This window comes from Stomoxys calcitrans, chromosome 2 (genome assembly GCF_963082655.1).
Source record: "Stomoxys calcitrans chromosome 2, idStoCalc2.1, whole genome shotgun sequence".
Classification (NCBI taxonomy): Eukaryota; Metazoa; Arthropoda; class Insecta; order Diptera; family Muscidae; genus Stomoxys; species Stomoxys calcitrans.
In genome coordinates, this window is record NC_081553.1 from 74,569,603 (window position 1) to 74,594,037 (window position 24,435).

At 40.1% G+C, this 24,435-nt stretch overlaps 1 protein-coding gene across 1 annotated transcript in view; it reads right to left on the minus strand.

The window, feature by feature from the left end:
• Nucleotides 1-24,435, minus strand: part of LOC106086663 (uncharacterized) — a 221,578-nt gene that overhangs the window by 10,125 nt on the left and 187,018 nt on the right. Inside the window, exon 6 of the mRNA XM_013251415.2 lies at nucleotides 1,372-1,600. Coding sequence (XP_013106869.2) covers nucleotides 1,372-1,600 — 229 coding nt within the window. The remainder of the gene's footprint in view (nucleotides 1-1,371; nucleotides 1,601-24,435) is intronic.

The window sequence follows — 24,435 nt, forward strand, 5'->3', positions numbered from 1 at the left end:
ATTCTAATAAGAATTGCGCCCTTTCGGGCTCAAGTATCAGGCTAAAGACCGATTCAGACCATAATAAACACGTATGATGATGGTCATGAGAGGATCCGTTGTACAAAATTTCAGGCAAATCGGATAAGAATTGCGCCCTCTAGAGGCTGAAGAAGTCAAGATCCCAGAACGGTTAATATGGCAGCTATATCAGGTTATGAACCGATTTGAACCTTATTTGGCACAGTTGTTGGATATCATAACAAAACACGTCGTGCAAAATTTCAATCCAATCGGATAAGAATTGCAACCTCTAGAGGCTCAAGAAGTCAAGACCCAGGATCGGTTTATAGGGCAGCTATATCAGGTTATGGACCGATTTGAACCATACTTGGCACAGTTTTGGAATATCATTACAAAACACGTCGTGCAAAATTTCAATCCAATCGGATGAGAATTACGCCCTCTAGTGGCTCAAGAAGTCTAGACCCAAGATCGGTTTATATGGCAGCTATATCAGGTTATTGACCGATTTGAACCATACTTGGCACAGTTGTTGGATATCATTACAAAATACTTTGTGTAAAATTTCATTCAAATCGGATGGGAATTGCGCCCTCTAGAGGCTCAAGAAGTCAAGACCCAGGATCGGTTTATAGGGCAGCTATATCAGGTTATGTCCCGATTTGAACCATACTTGGCACAGTTGTGGGACATCATAACAAAACACGTCGTGCAAAATAACATTCCTATCGGATAAGAATTGCGCCCTTTAGAGGATCAAGAAGTCAAGACCCAGGATCGGTTTATAGGGCAGCTATATCAAAACATGGACAGATATGGCCCATTTACAATACCAACCGACCTACACTAATAAGTAGTATTTGTGCAAATTTTCAAGCGGCTAGCTTTACTCCTTCGAAATTTGGAGTGATTTCGACAGACAGATGGACGGACGCACGGACGGACATGGCTAGATTGACATAAAATGTCACGACGATCACGAATATTTATACTTTATGGGGTCTCAGACCAATGTATCGAGTAGTTACGAACAGAATGACGAAATTAGTATACCCCCATCCTACGGTGGAGGGTATACAAATTTCTACATTTGATTTTGCAATCAATGATTCTGGAAGACTTCAATTTAAGTCCTAAATTTGAGTTGAAACCTCTATTGACTAACTCTTACATCAAATCCTAACTCAGTTATAGCATATGAGCCTCTTTGCCTTTCTTGATTTCATTCACTATAATACTGCCACTATTTTTGGACTGACCTGCATGTCAGCTATTACTTAAGTCCAAGTCACTTTATCTTATACACCAGTCAACGCCAATTTCATTCTTTTGACCTTTCAATCAAGCAGATGACCGATTGCTACTTACCCAACAACATGGCCTCTCGATTATCTATTATACCAGGTCGACGCTGTAGGACACTCTCTTTGCCGCCCTTCCACAGGACAGGTGATATGCTGGCAAGACATTTGACGCGCATTGCTCCGTTGTGGAAGTGACGAGCGTCAACTGTCATCTCCAATCCCAGTGTTGACGTTATGAGACCATGACGGTGTACAGTGTCATTATATCGTACCAAATACTGTCCATCAACGACCTGCAAGAAAGAATTGCAAAAAAAAAAATACAGCGAATAAAAAAATCATCATCATAAATACATATGTATGAGAGCTGGCAAAGGCGAAAAGGAAGAAAAAGAAAACGTCTTACAATCTAAGGCAGGAAAAGGTAAAACTTTATGTTGTATGTCAAAGCACAACATTGAAGCAAGCCAGTATGTTGGGTCTAGAGCAGCTACTGCAGTATACAAGTGCGCCAACATTTTCACACACACACATATCTTGAATGCATTAACTAATGGCTTTTTTGCAAGTATTCGTCAAAATGCCATGAAGTGTTAGACAAGAAAACAGAAGTGAACATAATTTACATTATAGCTGAAATATATTTAAGTTCAAGGCACCAAAGAAACATGATTTTGATGAAGTTACTTGTCCTTACGCTCACTTTGAGCTTAACATGTTGTTAGATTTTAGATAGGGCATAAGTCGTACATAAGAAAGTTCAATGAACTTTTCCATTACAGGATGATGTTTTAAAAGCTATAGGAAAGTTAAAAAAAAACACATAAAATTCGGAAAAATGCATGAAATCTTTAATTTAGTGTTTGAAGACTATTGAGATTCCACTGCAGGATATTGCCCGGCTTTAGACCATTGTTTAATGTTTTCCATTCAGAGAATAGTATAGCAAACAAGTAAGAACGTGCTAAGTTCGGCCGGGCCGAATCTTATATACCCTCCACCATTGATCGCATTTGTCGGGTTCTATGCGCGGTATCTCCTCCTAAGACAAACATAGAATATTGAATAATAACTGTTATGCTTTTGGAGCCATATCAAGTTATAGTCCGATTCGGACCATAAATGAGTGGTGCATATTGTAGAAGTCATTGTGTAATATTTCAGTTCATTTTGCGCCTTGTAGGGGCTCAAGAAGCAAATTCGGGAGATAGGTTTATATGGGAGCTGTATCAAGCTATTGATCGATTCCGACTATATTAGACACCTATGTTGAAGGTCATTAGAGAAGTCGTTGTACAAAATTTCAGCCAAGTCGGATGAGAATTGCGCCCTCTAGAGGTTCAAGAAGTCAAAATCCCAGATCGGTTTATATGGCAGCTATATGAGATTCTATACCGATTTACGCCATACTTAGCACAGTTATTGGAAGTCATAACATAACACCTCATGCTAAATTTCAGCCAAATCGGATGAGAATTGCGCGCTCTGTTGGCTCAAGAAGTCAAGATCCAAGATCTGTATATATGGCAGCTGCTATATCAAAACATGGACCGATTAAAACCATACTTAGCGCAGTGGTTGAAAGTGCTGCCAAAACACTACGTGCAAAATTTCAGTTAAATCGGACGAGAATTGCGCCTTCTAGAGGCTCAAGAAGTCAAGACCCAAGATCGGTTTATATGGCAGCTATATCAAAACATGGACCGATTTGGCCCATTTACAATACCAACCGACCTACACTAATAAAAAGTATTTATGCAAAATTTCAAGCGGCTAGCTTTACTCCTTCGAAAGTTAGCGTGCTTTCGACAGACAGACGGACGGACGGACATGGCTAGAACGACTTAAAATGACATGACGAGAATATTTATACTTTAAGGGGTCTTAGACGCATATTTTGGTGCTACAACAGAATGACGAACTTTGTATACCCCCATCCTATGGTGGAGGGTATAAAAACATTTAAAAGTCAGCAAAGTTTCGTGTATCGCGATTTCATTTTCGACCAAGAAAAATCATCAGCAGGAGATGTCAAATCCATCATGGTGCTTTACAACCATTCCAACTAGAGTAAGTTGTAAAGCACACATCTGAATTTGAACAGGGCTCTTTAAGATGACTTCATAAAGAACCCTCTATTCGTAAGCACAATAGAAAATTAACCAAATCCTAACCAACGATGCAAGATTATTTCATGTAAATGTTGATCATGACTGCGCCTCAAATGGTCCCTCCGCTTAGTCCAATCTTGGCCTACTCTTTCCAACATTTCGGCCGGTAACTTCCAATGCGTTAATTGAAGCGGGCTTGTCTGTATTGACATAAGCTTTAACATAACCCTCCAAAAAATAGTCTAAAGGCGTTAAATCGAACGATATAGGAGGCCAATTGACCGGTCCTGAACTTAAAATAATAAAATGTTCACCGAATTTCCTCTCAATAAGCCCATTGTGCTGTGTATCATGTGGCACCGTGTTGTTCAAACCACATGTCATGCCAGTCAAGCTCTTACATTTTGGGCAAAAAAAAGTTGGATATCATCTCACGGTAGCGCTCACCTTTCCCAGTTACGTTCCGATTCGCATCATCTTTGAAGAAGTACGATCCAATGATACCACCAGCCCATAAGCCGCACCAAATTGTGACTTCTTCTGAATGCATTGACCGCTCTTGCAATGCTTCTGGCTACTCTTCACTCCAAAATCGACAATTCTGCATATTTACTCATCCATTGAGCCAAAAATAAGCTTCGTGGCAGAAAACAATTTTTCGATAAAGAAAGTGCATCTTCGGCCAACTTTCCAAGAGCCCTTTCACCAAAAATTCTGAGCTGCGGTAGGTCAGTCGGCTTCAATTCTTGAAAAACTTCACATCTAAATCCTTCCGCAAAATTTTTCACGTTGTTGAGTAATAGAGGCCAAATTGCTGCCAACGCCGACGAATCGATAATTGATGCTCATCATTAACACTAGCCAATATAGCTGCAATATTTTCTTCAGTTCGCTATCTACGTGTTGGTGATTTAAAGTCCAAAAATGTAAATTTTGGTCGAAATTTAGTCATAATAGCCCGAATAGTCGCTTCAGTGGGTCGATTAAACTGACCATAAAATGGAAGAAGCGCGCGATAAACAGAGCATGCATTTTGAAAGTAAAATTCGAGCGTTATTCTTTTGTAAGATGATTCATGGTTAAATTATAGACCAAACTGAAGATATTGTGAAACAAAACACGAAATGTGCGTGAGCTGTATAAACCAGTGTTGCCAAAAAGAACATAGCTAAAAAATCACACTTTAGTAGTGGTGGGAATACAGCGATTTCATTTGCTAGAAACATCTGTACGTAAACTTTTTTGATTGACTGTATATCCATTGCTTAGTTAACACCTATTTGGCGTAATTATTACAATTTTGGAGGCCACCGTAGCGCAGAGGTTAACATGTACGCCTATGACGCTGAACGCCTGGGTTTAAATCCTGGCGAGACCATCAGAAAAAATTTTCAGCGGTGGTTTTCCTCTCCTAATGCTGGCAATGTTTGTGAGCTACTATGCCATGTTAAACTTCTCTCCAAAGAGATGTTGCACTGTGGCACGCCGTTCGGACTCGGCTATAAAAAGGAGGCCCCTAATCATTGATCTTAGACTTGAATCGGACTGCACTCATTGATATGTGGGAAGTTTGCCCCTGTTCCTTAGTGGAATGTTTTGCAATTTACATTTGCAATTTATAATTTTGGACAGATTTCCTCCAAAATTGGTTATTTTAATATCCATTTGAAAAATTTATTTCATCAAAATCGGCTCACAATAAGATATGGCACTGAAGTATTTGTATGCCCAATTTTTTACATTCAGTAAGAAATCTATGCGTCTGGTATCCAATTTATTAAGAAATGCTGAGAGTAAATACCTTTTTATGGATGCTAATAACTTGATCGTTAAAGTAACATGTAATGAAATTTCTTTCACATCTCACATATATTGATGCGAATTGCTTGCATTAACACACAAAAAAATCGATTTTTTTTTCATTTAAGCCGCCAGCAGTTTTCTTTTTCAGTTAAACTACCACATGTTTGTCATCAAAAAAATTCGAAGTGTATCAAAATCCCTGCCTTACTATGCTACGACTGTCAACATTTTATGTGCTACATGAGTGGGCACTCGAAATGCAAAAACCTTAAGTATTACCCCAAACCAAAATCAACATAAAAACTTAAATAAACAGGTGAACACATATGCAAATGCATATGCATGTAGGTATTTGCATATGCATTTCCATAAAATTTATTTGAAAGGGGATATTAGAGTGGGTAAGATGTAAAAGATGCTATATGGAGCTTCATACCACTACCCAAGCCCTTACCGCCGAGAACTAAAAACAAGAAAATCGCACCAATTTCGACCAAGCCAAGTCTTGGGAATCTCTACCACCATGGATTTGGTAAAAATTTTCACATATTAACTCAGTTTCATTCAGACCGATAAGCCTTACGTCCTTTCTACTCAAAACCATGGAACGTATTGTGAACTCTATGATAAAGAGCAGGATATCCAGCGAACTGGTCAAGTACAAACAGCATGCCTATGTCAAGGGAAGGTCGGTGGAGACTGCCCTGCATGAGTTTGTGCATAAAATAGAAGAATCCTTCGATGCCAAAACGTACACCCTGGCGGTATGCATTGACATCGAGGGGGCTTTTAACAATCCTAATCCAATCCAAATACTAATCCAATCCAAAAGACCAGTACCGGGTGGACCCGGTCCTTAGAGACTGGATAAACCATATGCTAAGGAACAGGTGGATGAATTGTGTGTCCCAGGGCATAAATATAAGGGAGAAAGTGGTACAAGGCACGCCACAGAGAGGCGTTTTATCGCCACTCCTATGGGTGACCGCCATAAGACCTATTACGGATGCTGACTAAGGAGGGATTTGAACCCGAATGCTATGCAGACGATGTTATAATACTTCTTAGGGGCAGGGATCCGAACTAGCCAAAAGTGTCTTGTTCATGATATATGTCTGGGCTAGACCCAGAGGTCTCAATGTTAACCCAGTGAAGACTGAAATAAGCCTGGTCACGAGAAAGACGAAGGTGGGCCAATTTGAGGCACCACCTTTCCTCACTAAAACGATTTCGATAACTGACAAGGTCAAATACTTAGAAGTGATCTTGGATAGGAAATTTAATTGGAAGTGTCACATTCAGGAGCGTACTGAGAAGACTCACAGATGTTGGGACACTTTGTAGACGGACCGGAGGCTCGAAAGAAAGACGAAGGTGGGCCAATTTTACGCAACACGTTTCCTCAACGAAACGATTTCGATATCTGACAAGGTCAAATACTTTGTTGTGATCTTGGACAGGAAACTGAATTGGAAATGTCACATTTAGGAGCCTACTGAAAAGACTCACAGGTCTTGGGCTCTATGTAGACGGGCCGTAAGCTCGAAATGGGGTCTGAATCCGAGGATAGTCCACTGGCTCTACAGGAGCATGATTAGACCAATACTTACTTACTGCACCTCAGTAGTTTGGTGGACTGCTATGGAGAAAAAGTGCAACACAAGGACCATACAACAAGTTCAGAGAACATGTTGTCTTTGCAAAGGCGGAGCGATGAGGACCACGCTCACTAGGGTACTAGAGACTTTTTTTAGATATCCGACCCATTGACATACAGATTAAGTGTGAGGCAGCCACTGCGATTATGAGACTTAAGGCGTTGGGAGAATCGATTGAGGATGGGAGCAGCTCATTCCATCGCGGTATAATAGAGACGACGATAGGAAACCTGAGGGAAGGGAAAAGATTTCCGATCGGATACCTGAGATGAACCTTGAAGTCGAGTTCGATGCACTGCTATCAGGGGCACAGTCTTGGACTGCCGGAACCTTGGTATTGCCATCTGGAAGAGCATGTTACACGGATGGATCAAAGCTAGAGGACAGACTGGGCCTGGAAGTCTACAATGAGAACCCGTGGACTGAGATCTGTTATAGACTGCCTGACCATAGTACAGTCCTATAGGCGGGGATCCGGGCGATCACGGAATGCGTGAAGTGGTGCGGTGCTAACACGAGGACGTCGAGATAAACCTTGAGGTCGAGTGCGAGGTACTGCTGCCAGCGGCACACTCTTGGATTGACGGAACCCTAGTTTTGCCATCTGGAAGATCATGTTACATGGATGGATAAAAGCTAGAGGACAGAGTGGTTCTGGGGGTCTACATTGTAAAGCAATGGTCTGAGATCTGTTTTAGACTGCCTGACCATAGTACGGTCCTGCAGGCGAAGAACCGGGCGATCACGCAATGCGTGAAGTGGTGTGGTGCTAACGCGAGGACGTCGAGTGTGAACATCTTTATGGACAATAAAATTGCCATAAGAGCAATAAAAACCAGGACGGTAAGGTCACGAACAGTCTTGCAGTGTAAGAAGCAGATTAACGCCTTCTCCGCATCGTTTGGGTGCCGGGTCATAACGGAGTAAGAGGGAATGAAAGGGCAGATGATTTGGCGGTGAAGGCCACAGGACTGCCGGCAATAAACTTGGTTAATCCGAAGTCTTTGGGGTCGACGCAGTCCGAGTTAAGAACGTGCGCGATGAATGCGCATGCAACCCTGGGAAACAGCGAAATGGTCGGTAGGATGGCGATAATCCCATAGGGTGAGCCAGATCGTGAGAAGACGAGGCTATTACAAAAAAAAAAGTATGAAGGAGGTCAGTATAGCTATTGGTATCATAAAGGGACACATAGGACTACGAGCTCACTTATGTAAAATCGGTGCGGCAAGTGATAGCATGTGTAGGGCATGCGGGGAAGATGATGGGACGCTGGAGCATTTCCGTTGTCATTGCCCGGCTTTCGCGTCTAACAGAAATCGGCCCTTAGGTGGGGACACAATACCAGACATGAACTAACTTAGGGGAGTGGTATGGAAAACAATTCAGGATTTTGTAAGTAGCACGGAATTCCTTACATATATTTTTTTTTGCGAGGTTACTTTTTAGTATTCAGAACGCATAACAAGCCGATTGCTGGCTTAGGTGTATGTCCATAGGGGCGTATTTTCAACCTCACCTAACCTCACGTAACCTAACCCAATTCAGTTTTCATCCCGATTAGTTTGAAGAAATTAAATCGGCCAATGATGGAAGTCTCTAGGGCCCTAAGAAGTCAAATGGCTAAGTCGACATTGGGTGTGGTTGTAAGACAGGATAAATGTACTTTACCTACCAAATCTCAGCCAAATCTGCAAAACTTGAGGCTTCTCAAGAAATCAAATCAGGATATCCGTTTTGTATGGGGGAATAAAGGTACTTCACATACGTCATTCCAACCATATAAAAACCAGTAAGAAAGGCCAAAAGTCGGGCGGTGCCGATTGTATAATACCCTACACCTACCCTATAAGCTCAATGCGGGAGCAATATCTAATTCTGAACCAATTTCGAGCAAACTTTACAGACGTTGAGGAAGTCGTTAATGAAAGCGCTGGACGAAGTTTTGGGAAGATTGGTCGATAAATGCACTTGCAGTGGCTCTAGGAGAGAAATCGGGCGATATATATACATGAGAGCTATATTTTTATCTGAACCGAGTTCTATGAAATTCACCAGTAATGTCGAGAATCAAAAGGGAATCCTTCCTGCCAAATTTCGAGAGAATCGGTTAACAAATGACCATTTTATTGCAATATTACTCCGAATCGGACGAACATTTATATGGAAGCCATATCTAAATCTGAACCGATTTCCAGCAAACTTTACAGACACTGAGGAAGTTGTCAATGAAAGCGCTGGACGAAGTTTTGGGAAGATTGGTCGATAAATGCGCTTGCAGTGGCTCTAGGAGTGAAATCGGGCGATATATATACATGAGAGCTAAATCTATATCTGAACCGATTTCTATGAAATTCACCAGTAATGTCGAGAATCAAAAGAGAATCCTTCCTGCCAAATTTCGAGAGAATCGGTTAACAAATGACCATTTTATTGCAATATTACTGCAAATCGGACGAACATATATATAGGAGCTATATCCAAATCTGAACCGATTTCCAGCAAACTTTACAGACATTGAGGAAGTCGTCAATGAAAGCGCTGGACGAAGTTATGGGAAGATTGGTCGATAAATGCGCTTGCAGTGGCTCTAGGAGTGAAATCGGGCGATATATATACATGAGAGCTATATCTTTATCTGAACCGATTTCTATGAAATTCACCAGTAATGTCGAGAATCAAAGAGAATCCTTCCTGCCAAATTTCGAGAGAATCGGTTAACAAATGACCATTTTATTGCAATATTACTGCAAATCGGACGAACATATATATGGGAGCTATATCCAAATCTGAACCGATTTCGAGCAAACTTTACAGACATTGAGGAAGCCGACAATGAAAGCGTTGGACGAAGTTTTGAGAAGATTGGTCGATAAATGCGCTTGCAGTGGCTCTAGGAGTGAAATCGGGCGATATATATACATGAGAGCTATATCTTTATCTGCACCGATTTCTATGAAATACACCAGTAATGTCCAGAATCAAAAGAGAATCCTTCCAGCAAAATTTCGAGAGAATCGGTTAACAAATGACCATTTTATTGCAATATTACGGCAAATCGGACGAACATATATATGGGAGCTATATTTAAATCTGAACCGATTTTTGCAAATTTTAATAGGCTTCGTTTCTAGGGCGAAAAATATGCCTGTACCAAATTTTAAGATAATCGGATAAAAACTGCGACCTGTACTTTGTATAAAAATTAACATGAACAGACGGACAGACAGGCAGACGGACATAGCGAATCAGAAAGTGATTCTGAGTTGATCGGTATACTTATCAATGGGTCTATCTCTCTTCTCTTTTTCTTGTTACAAACAAATGCACTAAGTTGTAATACCCTGTACCACAGTAGTGGTGTAGGGTATAATTAAGAATTCAAGGGACTGAAGAATTTAAATCGAAGGTCTACTCAAGTCCATGGAAATCTTAATTGGCCCATTATGGATGTGTCTTACTATTTATCCCATATCACTGCACTTTTGAGTTACCCATCTTAGTTGCATCCACTTTGGCATTTGCCACATATGAATGTACAATATATGTATACCACTCATCACTTGTATTCACAACAGCTCAGCGTGTTTCATTTTAAATGTTTCACAAGTGCTGTGCTTTGTGGCAAGCTGCAAGAGAAGAACAAGTGCGAATGACTGCAAAAAAAAAAAAAAAAAAAAAAAAAAAAAAAAAAACACAGTCACGGTCTTAATGGTGGATTTCGAGCTCTTTGGTACTTCGTATAGTCGCGTACGTACATGCACATTTCAGTACTTATGTTGGAGTCGGTGGCTGGAAAAGCCAAAAAATATTGAAGTTCTTGAAGAGCTTAACAACAATTTTGTGTTCTGTGGGTTTTTTTTTTTTTGTTTTCGCATCACGAAAACAATTGACAGCCGCTGAATGAATTCCACGAATATAAATTTTTTGTTACATACCACTAACGAATACATGTGAGTGTATGTGTGGACTGCCATATGAGCAGCATGAATGTGTTTGCATATAACGGTATAGACAGTTATTGTTTCAAAACAGAATGAATAGAAGGAGTGTGTGATACGGTGGATTAACTGACTTGCATGCACTTCTTAAAGTGGTACAACAAAAGTTTATATTGGAAATAATACGTTATAAACGGGTGAAGAGGGACAAGCTGTTTTTAAACCACTAGCATGGATTTTCTACGAATCAAAATCAGAGAATTCATTTGAATGGCATCTAGACTTCGACTTCTTTAGCTGAAGTTTAAAAAAAAGACCACTTATTATCAATAGAAGGTATAGTTCATATCGGACCATATTTGTATTGGGTTGCCCAAAACGTAATTGCGGATTTTTCATATAGTCGGCGTTGACAAATTTTGCTTGTGACTCTGTAATTGCATTCTTTCTTCTGTCAGTTATCAGCTGTTACTTTCAGCTTGCTTTAGAAAAAAAGTGTAAAAAAAGTATATTTGACTAAAGTTCATTCTAAGTTTTATTAAAAATGCATTTACTTTCTTTTAAAAAATCCCCAATTACTTTTTGGTCAACCCAATATATAGAGCTCAATAAGGTCCACTTCAGGCCTTGGGCTAGGTTAGGTTAGCTTTAAGTGGCAGCCTGCCATCAGACTCACTTAGACGTTGTCGTCCATTGTGATACCACAGGAACCAAAGAAGGAAGATGCCTTCTGGTTTCTACCGTTGAACCATCTGGATTGCTTTAAAATGCTCAAAAACTTGGGAATGTTCACATCCGCTAAATCAGACACGTTCTCAAATAAATGAGAACTAAAGAGAAACACCTTCTGATCGCTAGTGCGGGACACACACACAGAACGTGTTCTATAGTCTCTTCTTCTTTGATGTCCTCACAGCTTCTGCAAAAGTTGTTGCTGGCAACCTTTGAGTCTGTCAACATGTTATCCGATTAGACAGTGACCTGCCATAATGGCCACAACGGCTAAAACGTCTGTTCTAGCCAATGACAGCAAAGCAGAAGACTTCTTCAAGCCTATATTAGGCCACATAGTTTTGGAATGCTCACAGCCCCCTTTTGTGTGACCATCTATCATTCGTTGCCCTTCGGGCCTGGTTCTAAAAACGTAGCTTACATGTCGTTATAGGCATACCCACAGATTCTAGTATCCCTGGAACGTGTAGGGTAGTTCCTAGTCTCGCAAGCTTGTCCGACTTACAGTTGGGCTAATAAGGGCAACGAATTTATCACCTGATTTCTATTAAATATATAATCGAGACTTGTATAGGGCTTCTACCATCCGTGCCAAATACTATTCTAAGCAGGCTTTGTTTGAACATAACTGTCATATAGACTGACGAATCAATTCCACATTTAGGATTCTTAAAATGGGCATATGTAGGCGGTAACTTCGAGATTGGAAATAAATCAAAAATTATTTTAGGCGCTTGCTACGGTGGACGTGAGAAAGCCGTTGCAGCAGCCGAAATTTCTGCAGATTGACTACCATCTAACCCTGGGTGTAAAGGAAATCAACTCGATAGACGAATCAATGATGCCGAGTGCTTCAGGATCTGCCATTGGTGGCCAACCCAACAAGAAGCCTGTAGGTAAAAATTCGGCGGAAAAGACTGACGTAAGTGTAGCCTTTGATACTAGCTCTGTATCTGAGGCCAAATCGTTTCGAACGGACAACAATATAAATTTGAAATTGGCCGATGATAGCTTGGTTGACCAAGTGCGCCTTGCGCAGGCTGGAGCGGATGACTACCGACAGCAGGTTCAGACACTCACGAACTCTATCCAGCGGGTCTTAGAGAAGTTTTCTTTGCTACGAAATTCACTCTCTTGTGGTTAAAATAACGATAATGCTGCCTGTATAGCCGAAGACCCAGGTATGGCGATGGATGATGATGAGCGTAGCGTCATTTCGCCCAAAACGACACAAGTCATATCGCCCAAACGATGTCACAAAGCCCAAAAACGAGTTTTTGGAATGTCGAAAAGCCCAAATGAATGTCACAAAATCCAAATTTTGGATTTGGATGTTGTGACATTCTAAAGTTCCAATAAACCAAAATATCCAAAAACACTAAGCCCATCTTATATGTGGCATATTACGCAAATTATATTGGGATTATGAGATTAATATTTTTTTTTTTTGGTTGGGTCATATATCATAACTATTGCCATCAGAGGTCCAAAATCATTTTCAAAAAAATTTTATTGTGCCCAAAAGATTGTCATATCACCCAAAAGTGTGCAAAACCAACTATTGGGTTGCCCAAAAAGTAATTGCGGATTTTTCATATAGTCGGCGTTGACAAATTTTTTCACAGCTTGTGACTCTGTAATTGCATTCTTTCTTTCGTCAGTTATCAGCTGTAACTTTTAGCTTGCTTTAGAAAAAAAAGTGTAAAAAAAGTATATTTGATTAAAGTTCATTCTAAGTTTTATTAAAAATGCATTGACTTTCTTTTAAAAAATCCGCAATTACTTTTTGGGCAACCCAATTATATTGGCATCGTTTGGGCGATATGACACGACGCAACGCAATGAACATGTACTTGTTTTAGCCGAAGAAGGTAATGGAGAAAGAGATGACACTGGTGTGTCAACTACAGCAGCACCACTAGTGACATCTGTAGGGACATCATCTGCGGAGACATTATTTTGGAAGACATCTGCGAAGAAAAAAAATTGCAAATTTTGCCCATGAACATTCCACTAAGAAACAGGAGCAAACTTCTCACATATCAATGAGTGCAGTCCGATTCAAGTTTTAAGCTCAATGATAAGGGGCCTCCTTTTTAAAGCCGAGTCCAAACGGCGTGCCGCAGTGCGACACCTCTTTGGAGAGAATAGTACCTCACAAATGTTGCCAGCATTAGGAGGGGAAAACCACCGCTGAAAATTTTTTCTGATGGTCTCGCCAGTATTCCAACCCAGGCGTTCAGCGTCATAGGCGGACATGCTAACCTCTGCGCTACGGTGACCTCCATCTTCGAAAACAGCATATCTTAAAAACATCATCGGGGAAGACCAGAGAGACACCACCCGATTATGTAGAAGTCACGCCGAGGGTTCCACAGACTGGTGATGCGACCAAGGGTAACTCCGGGAGACTTCTTCCTGTAATTACTCTGTACAATGTCCGTACTAGGGAGGCGACGACGCTGCTTCTGAGCCATCTGAAGAGGGAAGACTTTTTCAACTGGTTGACTGGTAAGTCCTCAATTTCAATCAGACTGAGGGCTCTTGAGAATTTTGCAAGAACTTAGGCTCTGTTGGGGGAGCACGGTTATGAAATGCATACTCACACTTCTAGGGATCTGCTTCACTACTCTGTCCTGGTTGTTGGACTTATTTGTGAGTTTTCGAAGGAAGAGGTTCAGGAGTTTTTCACTTCGCTTAATTTCAAGTTTGTGTTTCTTGATGCAACGAATATTTCGTCCGATAAATGGGCGGTTCGTTTGGGTAGGGGCGTTGATATCGAGAAGTTATGCAGAGTTGATCTTATGCTTCACTGTAGAGTGAACACGCGAAATGGTAAGGGCATGAAGTGAAGCAGTGCTTCAATTGTTAATGTTTTTCGCATGTGTCCGCGAACTTTACGATGAAATATCGCTGTTTGAAATGTGCTGCTCCACATGGGCCTGGTAAGTGTGAGGAGGAGGCTGTACATGATGAGTCTGCCGATGCTCGCCATACGGCAAACTCTCACTCCTGCCCTAAGCGCTTAGCTTTGCTGGCTAGGGATGCTAGAGGAGGCAGGAGGCATTTAAGAAATTTAGCGATCGATCTATCCGGTAATTTGAGTGCTAGGTTTTCATATGCCTCGGCTGCTCGGTCGCACGTTGGCCCTCCACAGACTGGCCCCGCAATTCGAGTGCCGGGTTTTCGTATGCCTCGGCTGCTCGGTCGCACACTGAGCCTCCACAGACTGCAGCCCCAATATAAACCGATCGGCTAATTTAGGGTCTTAGGCGCATTAAATCCACTCTTTAATATTCGATTTCGCTGAAATTTGGGACAGTAAGTTGTGATAGGCCTCTCAACATCCCAGAGCAATATGGCCCAGATCGGGCCAGATTTCAATATTTCTGCCATATGGACCAGTCTCTCGATTTAAGGTCTTGGGCCCATAAAAAACACAATTATTATCTGATTTTGCTGAAATTTGGGGCAATAAGTAATGTTAGGCCCCTCGACCTCGTTTGATTTGGCCCAGATTAGTCCATATTTGGACCAAAATTCACAAAATTGCGCAATTGTTTTTGGCTAAGTTTTCTTTATTTAAGAGCAAATTTTGGGGGGTATTTGGCCCCTAAGATGGACTTAAGATTCGCGTTGAGGGTGCGCCCTGTAAAGTGCATTTTTTCCCCAGATTTGGATATAGCTGCCACATATACAGATCTCTCGATTTAAGGTCTTGATCCTATAATAGGCGCATTTATTGTCCGATTTCGATGAAATTTGGCACAGCGAGTTGTGTTAGGTTCCTCAAAATCCCTGTTCATTACGGCCCACATCAATCTAGATTTGAATGTAGGTGCCATGTATACCGATGTCCCTATTTAAGGTTTTAGACCATAAAAAGGTGAATTAATTAAACGATTTTGCTGAAATTAGGAACAATGAGTTGCGTTAAACGTCTCGATATTCGTGTTCAAATAGGCCCAGATGGATTCAGATTTGAATATATCTGCCATATATACAGATCTCCCTATTTAAGTTATTCAGCGCATTTATTATCCGATTTTACTGAAATGTGGGGTATCGACTTATGTTGGGCCACTCGACATCCCAGTTCAATGGGATCCAGATCGGTCTACATTTAGATGTAGCTGCCATATATACCGATTTTCCGATTTAAGTTCTTGGGACCATAAATTACGTTTATTATTTGACCTCTTGAGCCACTTGAAAGCGCTATTCTTATCCGATTTGTCTGAAATTTTATATAAGGTTTTTTTTCGTGGCTTCCAACAACTGTGCTAAGTATGGTTGAAATCGATCCATAACCTCGCATAGCTGTCATATAAACCGATCAGGCCTCGACTTCTTGAGCCTGTAGAGGTGTTCTGTTATGGCTTCCAACACCTGTGCTAAGTATTGTTGTAATCTATCCATAACCTGATATAGCTGCCATATAAACCGATCTGGGTCTTGACTTCTTCAGCCTCTAGAGGGCGCAATTATTATCCGATTTGGCTGAAATTTTGCATGACGTGTTCTGTTATGACAGGAGGCCACCGTATCGCAGAGGTTAGAATGTCCGCCTTTGACGCTGAACGCCTGGGTTTAAATCAGTCCACAACCTGATAAAGCTGCCATATAAACCGATCTGGGATCTTGACTTCTTGAACCTATAGAGGGCGCAATTATTACGCAATTTGGCTGAAATTTTATACAACGGCTTCTGCGATGACCTTCAAAATACGTGTCAAATATGGTCTGAATCGGTTGAAAGCCTGATATAGCCCCCATATATTGGGTTGCCCAAAAAGTAATTGCGGATTTTCTAAAAGAAAGTAAATGAATTTTTAATAAAACTTAGAATTAATTTTAATCAAATATACTTTTTTTACACTTTTTTCTAAAGCAAGCTAAAAGTAACAGCTGATAACTGACAGAAGAAAGAACGCAATGACAGAGTCACAAGCTGTGAAAAAATTTGTCAACGCCGACTATATGAAAAATCCGCAATTACTTTTTGGGCAACCCAATAGATTGATCTCCCCATTTTACTTCTTGAGCACCTAAAGGACGCAATTCTTATTCAAATTGGCTGAAATTTGACAAAATGACTCTCGATTATGGTTCGAATCGGACCATAACTTGATATATTGGGTTGCCCAAAAAGTAATTGCGGATTTCTTGTTCTTGATATATTGGGTTGCCCAAAAAGTAATTGCGGATTTTTCAAAAGAAAGTAAATGCATTTTTAATAAAACTTAGAATAAACTTTAATCAAATATACTTTTTTTTACACTTTTTTTCTAAAGCAAGCTAAAAGTAACAGCTGATAACTGACAGAAGAAAGAATGCAATTACAGAGTCACAAGCTGTGAAAAAAATTTTCAACGCCGACTATATGAAAAATCCGCAATTACTTTTTGGGCAACCCAATAGCAATAGCAATTATTTTCTTTTATCGTTTTTTGGCCTTAAAAGAGATACCGGAAAAAGATCTCGTCAAATGCGATCCATGGTGGAGGGTATATAAGATTCGGCCCGGCCGTACTTAGCACGCTTTGTTCAAACTTAACTTTGATCTCAGGCGAACTAACGCCCTTACTTACAAAACTTAATAGAGCCTTAAAATAGGTTTATTTGACATTTCTGTAAAGGAAATCTGTCAAATAAATCCATTTCAAACCTACATTAAGTTTTGTGAAGACCAGTGTAAATGTCTGATATTTTCATATGAAATTTTTAGAATTTTTTTTTTGTCTGATTTCAAAGAAATATTTCCATGAAAAGCTTCATTGAAATTCTTTGTTAAGTTTTGACAGAGTATTCCTTTAAGCTGTGACACTTGTCAAAAGTCTTTACATTTCAAAAACCTTAAAAAAACATAGCCTTAGGAATTCACCTCCCCATTTCGACGAACTAGAAACATCAACGTTTGGTATCGTAATTAGCAGTGGTACACTACAAGTTATACAAATTCAACAAAGTTCTCTCATTAAAAATATAAACACAAATGTTGTCAAACTGCTAGAAGTCTTTCCCCCCTCCCGTTATCCTTTAACTCTTCATCATCTCCCTGTATACATAGATGGCCGGGAAAGGAGTTTAATGTACATTTCATTTATGTTGATGATGTTTCGTTTATTTACTGGTCCTGGGGGGGAAAACTTGTGCAATTTCTTGACATCCTTTTTTGTCGTTGCTGTTGTCGTCGTCATCGCTGTTCTTAGTGCTTTTTTTTTATTTTGGTGGCATCTAAAATGGCTGTTGCACTTACCGAGCAATTGGACATGCCATTTGTGAAATAAAATGAAAACGAACAGCGATGACGATGTTTTTCTTGTTCTTATTCTTCGACTTCTAAGGTAAGGATGACTCTGAAAAAAAAGAAAAACACCTAAAACAGAGAGCTGTGACACAAGATAGCAAGAATAAGCGAGAGCTTACAAACACTTGGTTTTCCACTTTTCCAAGGAACATAAACAAAATAATCACAAGGATTATCACCCCGGTGCACGACTCGAATGTTAAATGCCCGTAAAATAGCTTCTTCGCCCCTTGGCAGTAGTTAAATATTTAAATATTTTAGTAAGTGAAATTGTCGTCTGGTGTTCGTGCAAATTTAGTCACTGAGTTTTGCCATATCCCAGGGTTGCTTTTTTCGTTCCACTTTCTTGACTTTATCTTTGCTTTTGTTTTAGTGTATAAATGCTGAGACATCTACAGCAAACCACAAAGTATTCGAATGCGGTGAAAATTAACTTTGTGTAAAGTCCAGTGCTTTTACAGTGGATGCAGGAAAATTCCATTTTGTTTGAATTCTTAATGAACAATTAAATGTGTAGTGCATTAATTTGTGTGAGCCAAATAGAGTAGTAAACCATAACAAAAGTATTTTTCCTTTCTTGAAAGTATTGTTTATGTATTTGTGTCTTAGATCGTGGCAAATTTTATTTTTTTTAACAAATATTTTGCAAAAAATTGAGGTTTCTAGAGACTGTATGTTTGTATGAATCTATCTGGTCAGGGGGTTTGGAGCTACATATAAATCAGAAACGATTTTGACTAAAACCTGTATGCATGGTCGAATTCATAGAATAAGACTGTGTGCAACATTTTGAGGATAGGGGTTGATTAAAGCGCTTTCTAAGGCTTTTGAAAGAAAAATCTGACAAAAAAATGTTGTTTCAGCCAAGATTTAAGGTGATTGGATACAAATTGCCATCTGTATTTTGTACACAAATTACCATGGGAAGGCAGACAAACGGATAGAGGAGTGAACAGACAGGCGGACAGACTGACAAATTTTATTTAATTCAATCAGAAAGTGATTCTGAGTCCATCCATATTCTAGCTCTTTCCTTTCTGGATGTTGAAAACAAATGTTCTATGCTATAATACCCTGTGCCACAATAGTTGTGTAGGTTATTCAATTTTACCGGGCCGAACTTTGGACACCCATAATCACGTAACGAGTGCTCTGTTTATAGAAAAGAGAAATGTAACTGACTTAAATACGCCCAGGAAAATTCTCTGAACGAAGGTGCGAGAGATAAGTCTGGATTTTTATACCCTCCACCAAAGGATGGGGGTATACTAATTTCGTCATTCTGTTTGTAACTCCTCGAAATATTCGTTGAAGATCCCACAATGTATATATATTCTTGATCGTCAAGACATTTTAAGTCGATCTAGCCATGTCCGTATGTCTGTCCGTCCGTTTATCTGTCGAAAGCACGCTAACTTTGGAAGAAATAATGCTAGCCGCTTGAAATGTTGCGCAAATAATTCTCATAAATGTAGGTCGGTTGGGTTTGTAATTAGGCCATATCGGTTCATATATATTGGGTTGCCCAAAAAGTAATTGCGGATTTTTCATATAGTCGGCGTTGACAAATTGTTTCAACGGCTTGTGACTCTGTAATTGCATTCTTTCTTCTGTCAGTTATCAGCTGTTACTTTTAGCTTGCTTTAGAAAAAAAAGTGTAAAAAAAGTATATTTGATTAAAGTTCATTCTAAGTTTTATTAAAAATGCATTTACTTTCTTTTAAAAAATCCTTTTTTTTGGGCAACCCAATAGATATAGCTGCCATATAAAACGATCTTGACTTCTTGAGCCACTAGAGGGCGTAATTCTTACCCGATTTGCATGAGGTGTTCTGTTATGATTTTCAATAACTATATCAATTGTGGTTCAAATCGGTCCATAATCTGATATATTGTAGCTGTCATATAAACCGATCTGGGGTCTTGACTTCTTGAGCCTCCAGAGGGCGCAATTATTATCCGATTTGGCTGAAATTTTGAACGACGTGTTTCGTTATGACTTCCAACAAGTGTGCTAAATGTAGTCCAAATTGCTCTATAACCTGATATAGCTGCCATATAAACCTATCTTGAATCTTGATTTCTTGAGCCACTAGAAGGCGAAATTCCTTTCCGACTGAGCTGAAAATTTCCATGAGGTGTTTTGTTATGACTTTCAACAACTGTGCCAAATAGGGTTCAAATCAGTCCATAATCTGATATAGCTGCCATACAAACCGATCTGGGATCTTGACTTCTTGTTGTACAAGGGCTTCTCCCATTGCCTCCAACATACGTGTCAAATGTGGTCTGAATCGGTCTATAGCCTGATACAGCTCCCTTATAAACCGATCTCCCTTTTTTACTTCTTGAGCCCCTAAAAGGCGCCATTCTTATTTGATTTGGCTGAAATTTTATACAATGACTTCTATTGTGGTCTCCAACATTCAGTTCAATTAGCATAGCAATTCTTTTCGTTTATCCTTTATTTGTCTAAAAAGAGATACCGAAAAAGAACTCGACAAATGCGATCCATGGTGGAGGGTATATAAAGGGTGATTTTTTTGAGGTTAGGATTTTCATGCATTAGTATTTGACAGATCACGTGGGATTTCAGACATGGTGTCAAAGAGAAAGATGCTCAGTATGCTTTGACATTTCATCATGAATAGACTTACTAAAGAGCAACGCTTGCAAATCATTGAATTTTATTACCAAAATCAGTGTTCGGTTCGAAATGTGTTCATTCACCGTAACGTTGCGTCCAACAGCATCTTTGAAAAAATACGGTCCAATGATTCCACCAGCGTACAAACCACACCAAACAGTGCATTTTTCGGGATGCATGGGCAGTTCTTGAACGGCTTCTGGTTGCTCTTCACTCCAAATGCGGCAATTTTGCTTATTTACGTAGCCATTCAACCAGAAATGAGCCTCATCGCTGAACGGTGAATGAACACATTTCGAACCGAACACTGATTTTGGTAATAAAATTCAATGATTTGCAAGCGTTGCTCGTTAGTAAGTCTATTCATGATGAAATGTCAAAGCATACTGAGCATCTTTCTCTTTGACACCATGTCTGAAATCCCACGTGATCTGTCAAATACTAATGCATGAAAATCCTAACCTCAAAAAAATCACCCTTTAGGTTTCTGCCCGATCAAATTTAGCACGCTTTTACTTTTTTAAAATTCGAGCATTGCCTTTCACTTAAGACTCATTTGTTACAACAACAGTCGTTAGATAAAAAAAAGAAATCTGTTAGATGCAAGACGCTGAGTATACTCCCAGCTAACAATATGATACGACATTGTCTAACGTCTGATATAGTCGGACGAAAGATGCGACAATTCTTACCGAATCCGGAAAGAAATCGGCTCGAAAAATGTGAGGGAATCTATCCATATGGGTCTATAGCTTGATATAGCTCCCATATAAACCTTTCTCCCGATTAGACTTCTTAAGATTCTAGAGGGCGCAATTCTTATCCGATATGGCTGAAATTTTGCGCATATCGTTTTGGTATGACTTTCAACAAATAGTTTTCACGGTCACTTTTTTGGAATACTACAAAAATCTCAATGGCAACATAGCACTTTTATGATTTTTCTTTTCATAAGTAATGAGGAATTGAATGAAATGAATGAAGTTTCTTTGCTTCAAAATCTAGTATCTAAAAAAAGTAATAGCGTGCTAAATTCAGCCTGGCCGAATCTTATATACCCTCCAGCATGGGTCGCATTTGTCGAGTTCTTTTCCCGGGATCTCCTTTTAGGCCAACAAAGGTTTAAAGAAAATAATTGCTATGCTATTGGAGCTATATCAAGTAAAAGTCCGATTCGGACCATAATCTTTGTGTCTATGTCATTGTGTAAAATTTCATCCAATTCGAATAAGGATTGCGTCCTTTAGAGGCTCAAGTAGGAAAATAGGGATATCGTTTTATATGGGAGTTGTATTAGGCTATAGATCGACTCAGACCATATGCCACGTATGTTGAAGGTTGCAGAAGCAGTTGTACAAAATTTCAGCCAAATCGAGTAGTTATTGGGCCTTCTACGGTTTATATGGCAGCTACATCAGGTTATGGACCGATTTGAACCATTTTTGCCATGTGACCCATTTACAATCCCAACCGACCTATGCTTATAAGAAGTCTTTGTGCAAAATTTCTTGCGGCTTCCAGGGGCTCAAGATGTCAATTTATTAGATCTGATTATATAGGAGCTATGTCAGGTTATAGAACGATTTCAACCGTACTTGGTACGGTTATTGAACATCGTAACAGAACACTACATGCAAAATTTCAGCCTGATCGGATAACCATTGTGGTTAAATATGTAAAATCGGGAGATCGGTAGGTATGGGACCTATATCCAAATCTGAACTGATATGGCCTATTGCAATCCCCAAAGAATTGCATCAATAAGATGGAGGACGGACGGTCGGACGGACATGGCTAAATTAAATCAATATGTTCAGACTATCAAGAATATATATACTTTAATAGGGGTCTTAAATCAATAATTCGAGGTGTTATACCCAACCCCATCCTATGGTGTTGGGTATAAAAATGTTCAGCGGTGTTTTTCCCTTTCTAATGCGGGCGACATTTGTGAGGTACTGTGCCATTTGCAAAAGCCATGTAAAAAAAAAACGTCACCCCAAAGAGGTGTCGCACAGCGGCACGCCGTTCGGAATCGGCTATAAAAAGGAAGCCCTTATCATTAGGCTTAAACTAGAGTGAAAGGTGTCAAACTTGTGCTAATATCGTGCTTACATCGTAGACACGTTTTTGTGGTATATTCGATATAAGTACGACCTACCACAATGTATGGTTCATGAAGCCTCCACAACTATATGGTTGAAAAATCTCTAACCTAAGACGAAACGCGTCCCATAGTTATTGTTGTTGCCACATTTTCATGTGGAGTTGGCAATCCTCGTCAAGCTCCTGTAGGTGAGCAAGTCCGCTCCGGTCCAAAGGATCGATCGCCGTGGGAACAGGGTGGCCATTGGTTATTTAAAGGATCGCCTTGTTATATCGAGCATCAAAGGCACTCAGTATTTGTGCAAGAGCCGGTGCCGCCTGGCCTACCACTGAGACTCTCCGCTCGATACCGTTGATTGTCCGCGATTGCCGTTGCATCCACTCCCTAAAGAGCATTCCAGTATCCGCAAACTATGTACGCGCCGTGTAGCCCGCAGCTTAGCTTCTTGCGACATCACTGAACACCATACAGATCAAACCTCATTGTTCCAGCCTCTGTGGTGTGTTGTGATCTCTGGTATTCTTTTTCCATTGCAAAAAACATCTTCGATCGTTGAGCTCCCGCCACCATTTCAACTAATTGAGGTAACATGGTACTTGAATGAAAAGTAATTAGGAGTAGAATACGAATTTCCAATCAAAATGTTGGCGTCTCAGGGCCGCCGCCCCAATCCGGGACAATAGGGGGCTCAAGGGTATTTGGAACTATAACTCGTCTCAAGGAGTGCCAATCTTGTTTCCAAGCGGAAATATAGACAGATAGGAACGGAATGGAACTCACATTAGGGGTATTTGGGAATAGAATATGAATTTGTTTTCAAAATTTGGCACGACATAACAGGGGCAACATTTTCCAAAAATACGGGGCCTCCTTTTTATAGCCGAGTGCGAAGGGCGTGCCGCAGTGCGATACCTCTTTGGAGAGAAGTTTTACATGGCATAGTACCTCACAAATGTTGCCAGCATTAGGGGGGGAAAACCGCCGCCGAAAGTTTTCATGATGGTCTCGTCGCCAGGATTCGAACCCAGGCGTTCGTTCAGCGTCATAGGCGGACATGCTAATCTCTGCGCTACGGTGGCCGCCAAATAGTCCTCAAAATAACATTGGAACGAACGAGACAATATGAGCCCCTAATAGAAAAAGGTCATTGGCATTGGAATACGAATCTGATAATCTATCAACCGTTAAAATATGGGACTTAAATGAAAGGTCTTTGAAAGTAGTGCACGAATATTAGGGAACAAGTATTTGAAATTCTCCAAATATCCCCCAAATGCTCTTGCGGAACGATTGGGACAATGTCAAAAGGGAGTAATATACGAATCTGAGATTCGAACTTGGGGACAAGTATCTATTGCGAAAACGCCTCTCTGATATAAATGCCACATTACACATGCTCGATAACCTTGTCCGCTAGCTGTTCCTTTCGCAATGCATGTTTTTGTGTAATGGCAGATTTTTTGCCTACACAATTACACTACTCCCATGGTATACACATGATTCTGTGTACACATGATTCTATCCCCTTTAGCGTGCATGGAGGTTATTCGAGACAATAAGGGACTCAAATCAATGTTGATTTTTATGTTTCTCTTTCGAGACGAGCTCAATGATGGGAGATTTTGTTTGCAATGGAGAAGAAAATCCAGAGATCACCGCACACACCAACCACTCTGGGACGCGTTTCGTCATTTGGTTAGAATAACTCATCGGCCATATTAGGTGTGAACGCCTCAAGAGCCGTACGTTGGTATGTTGTACGTATATCGTGTTTATTGCGAAAACAGCTCTCTGATATAAATATCACATTTCATACGCT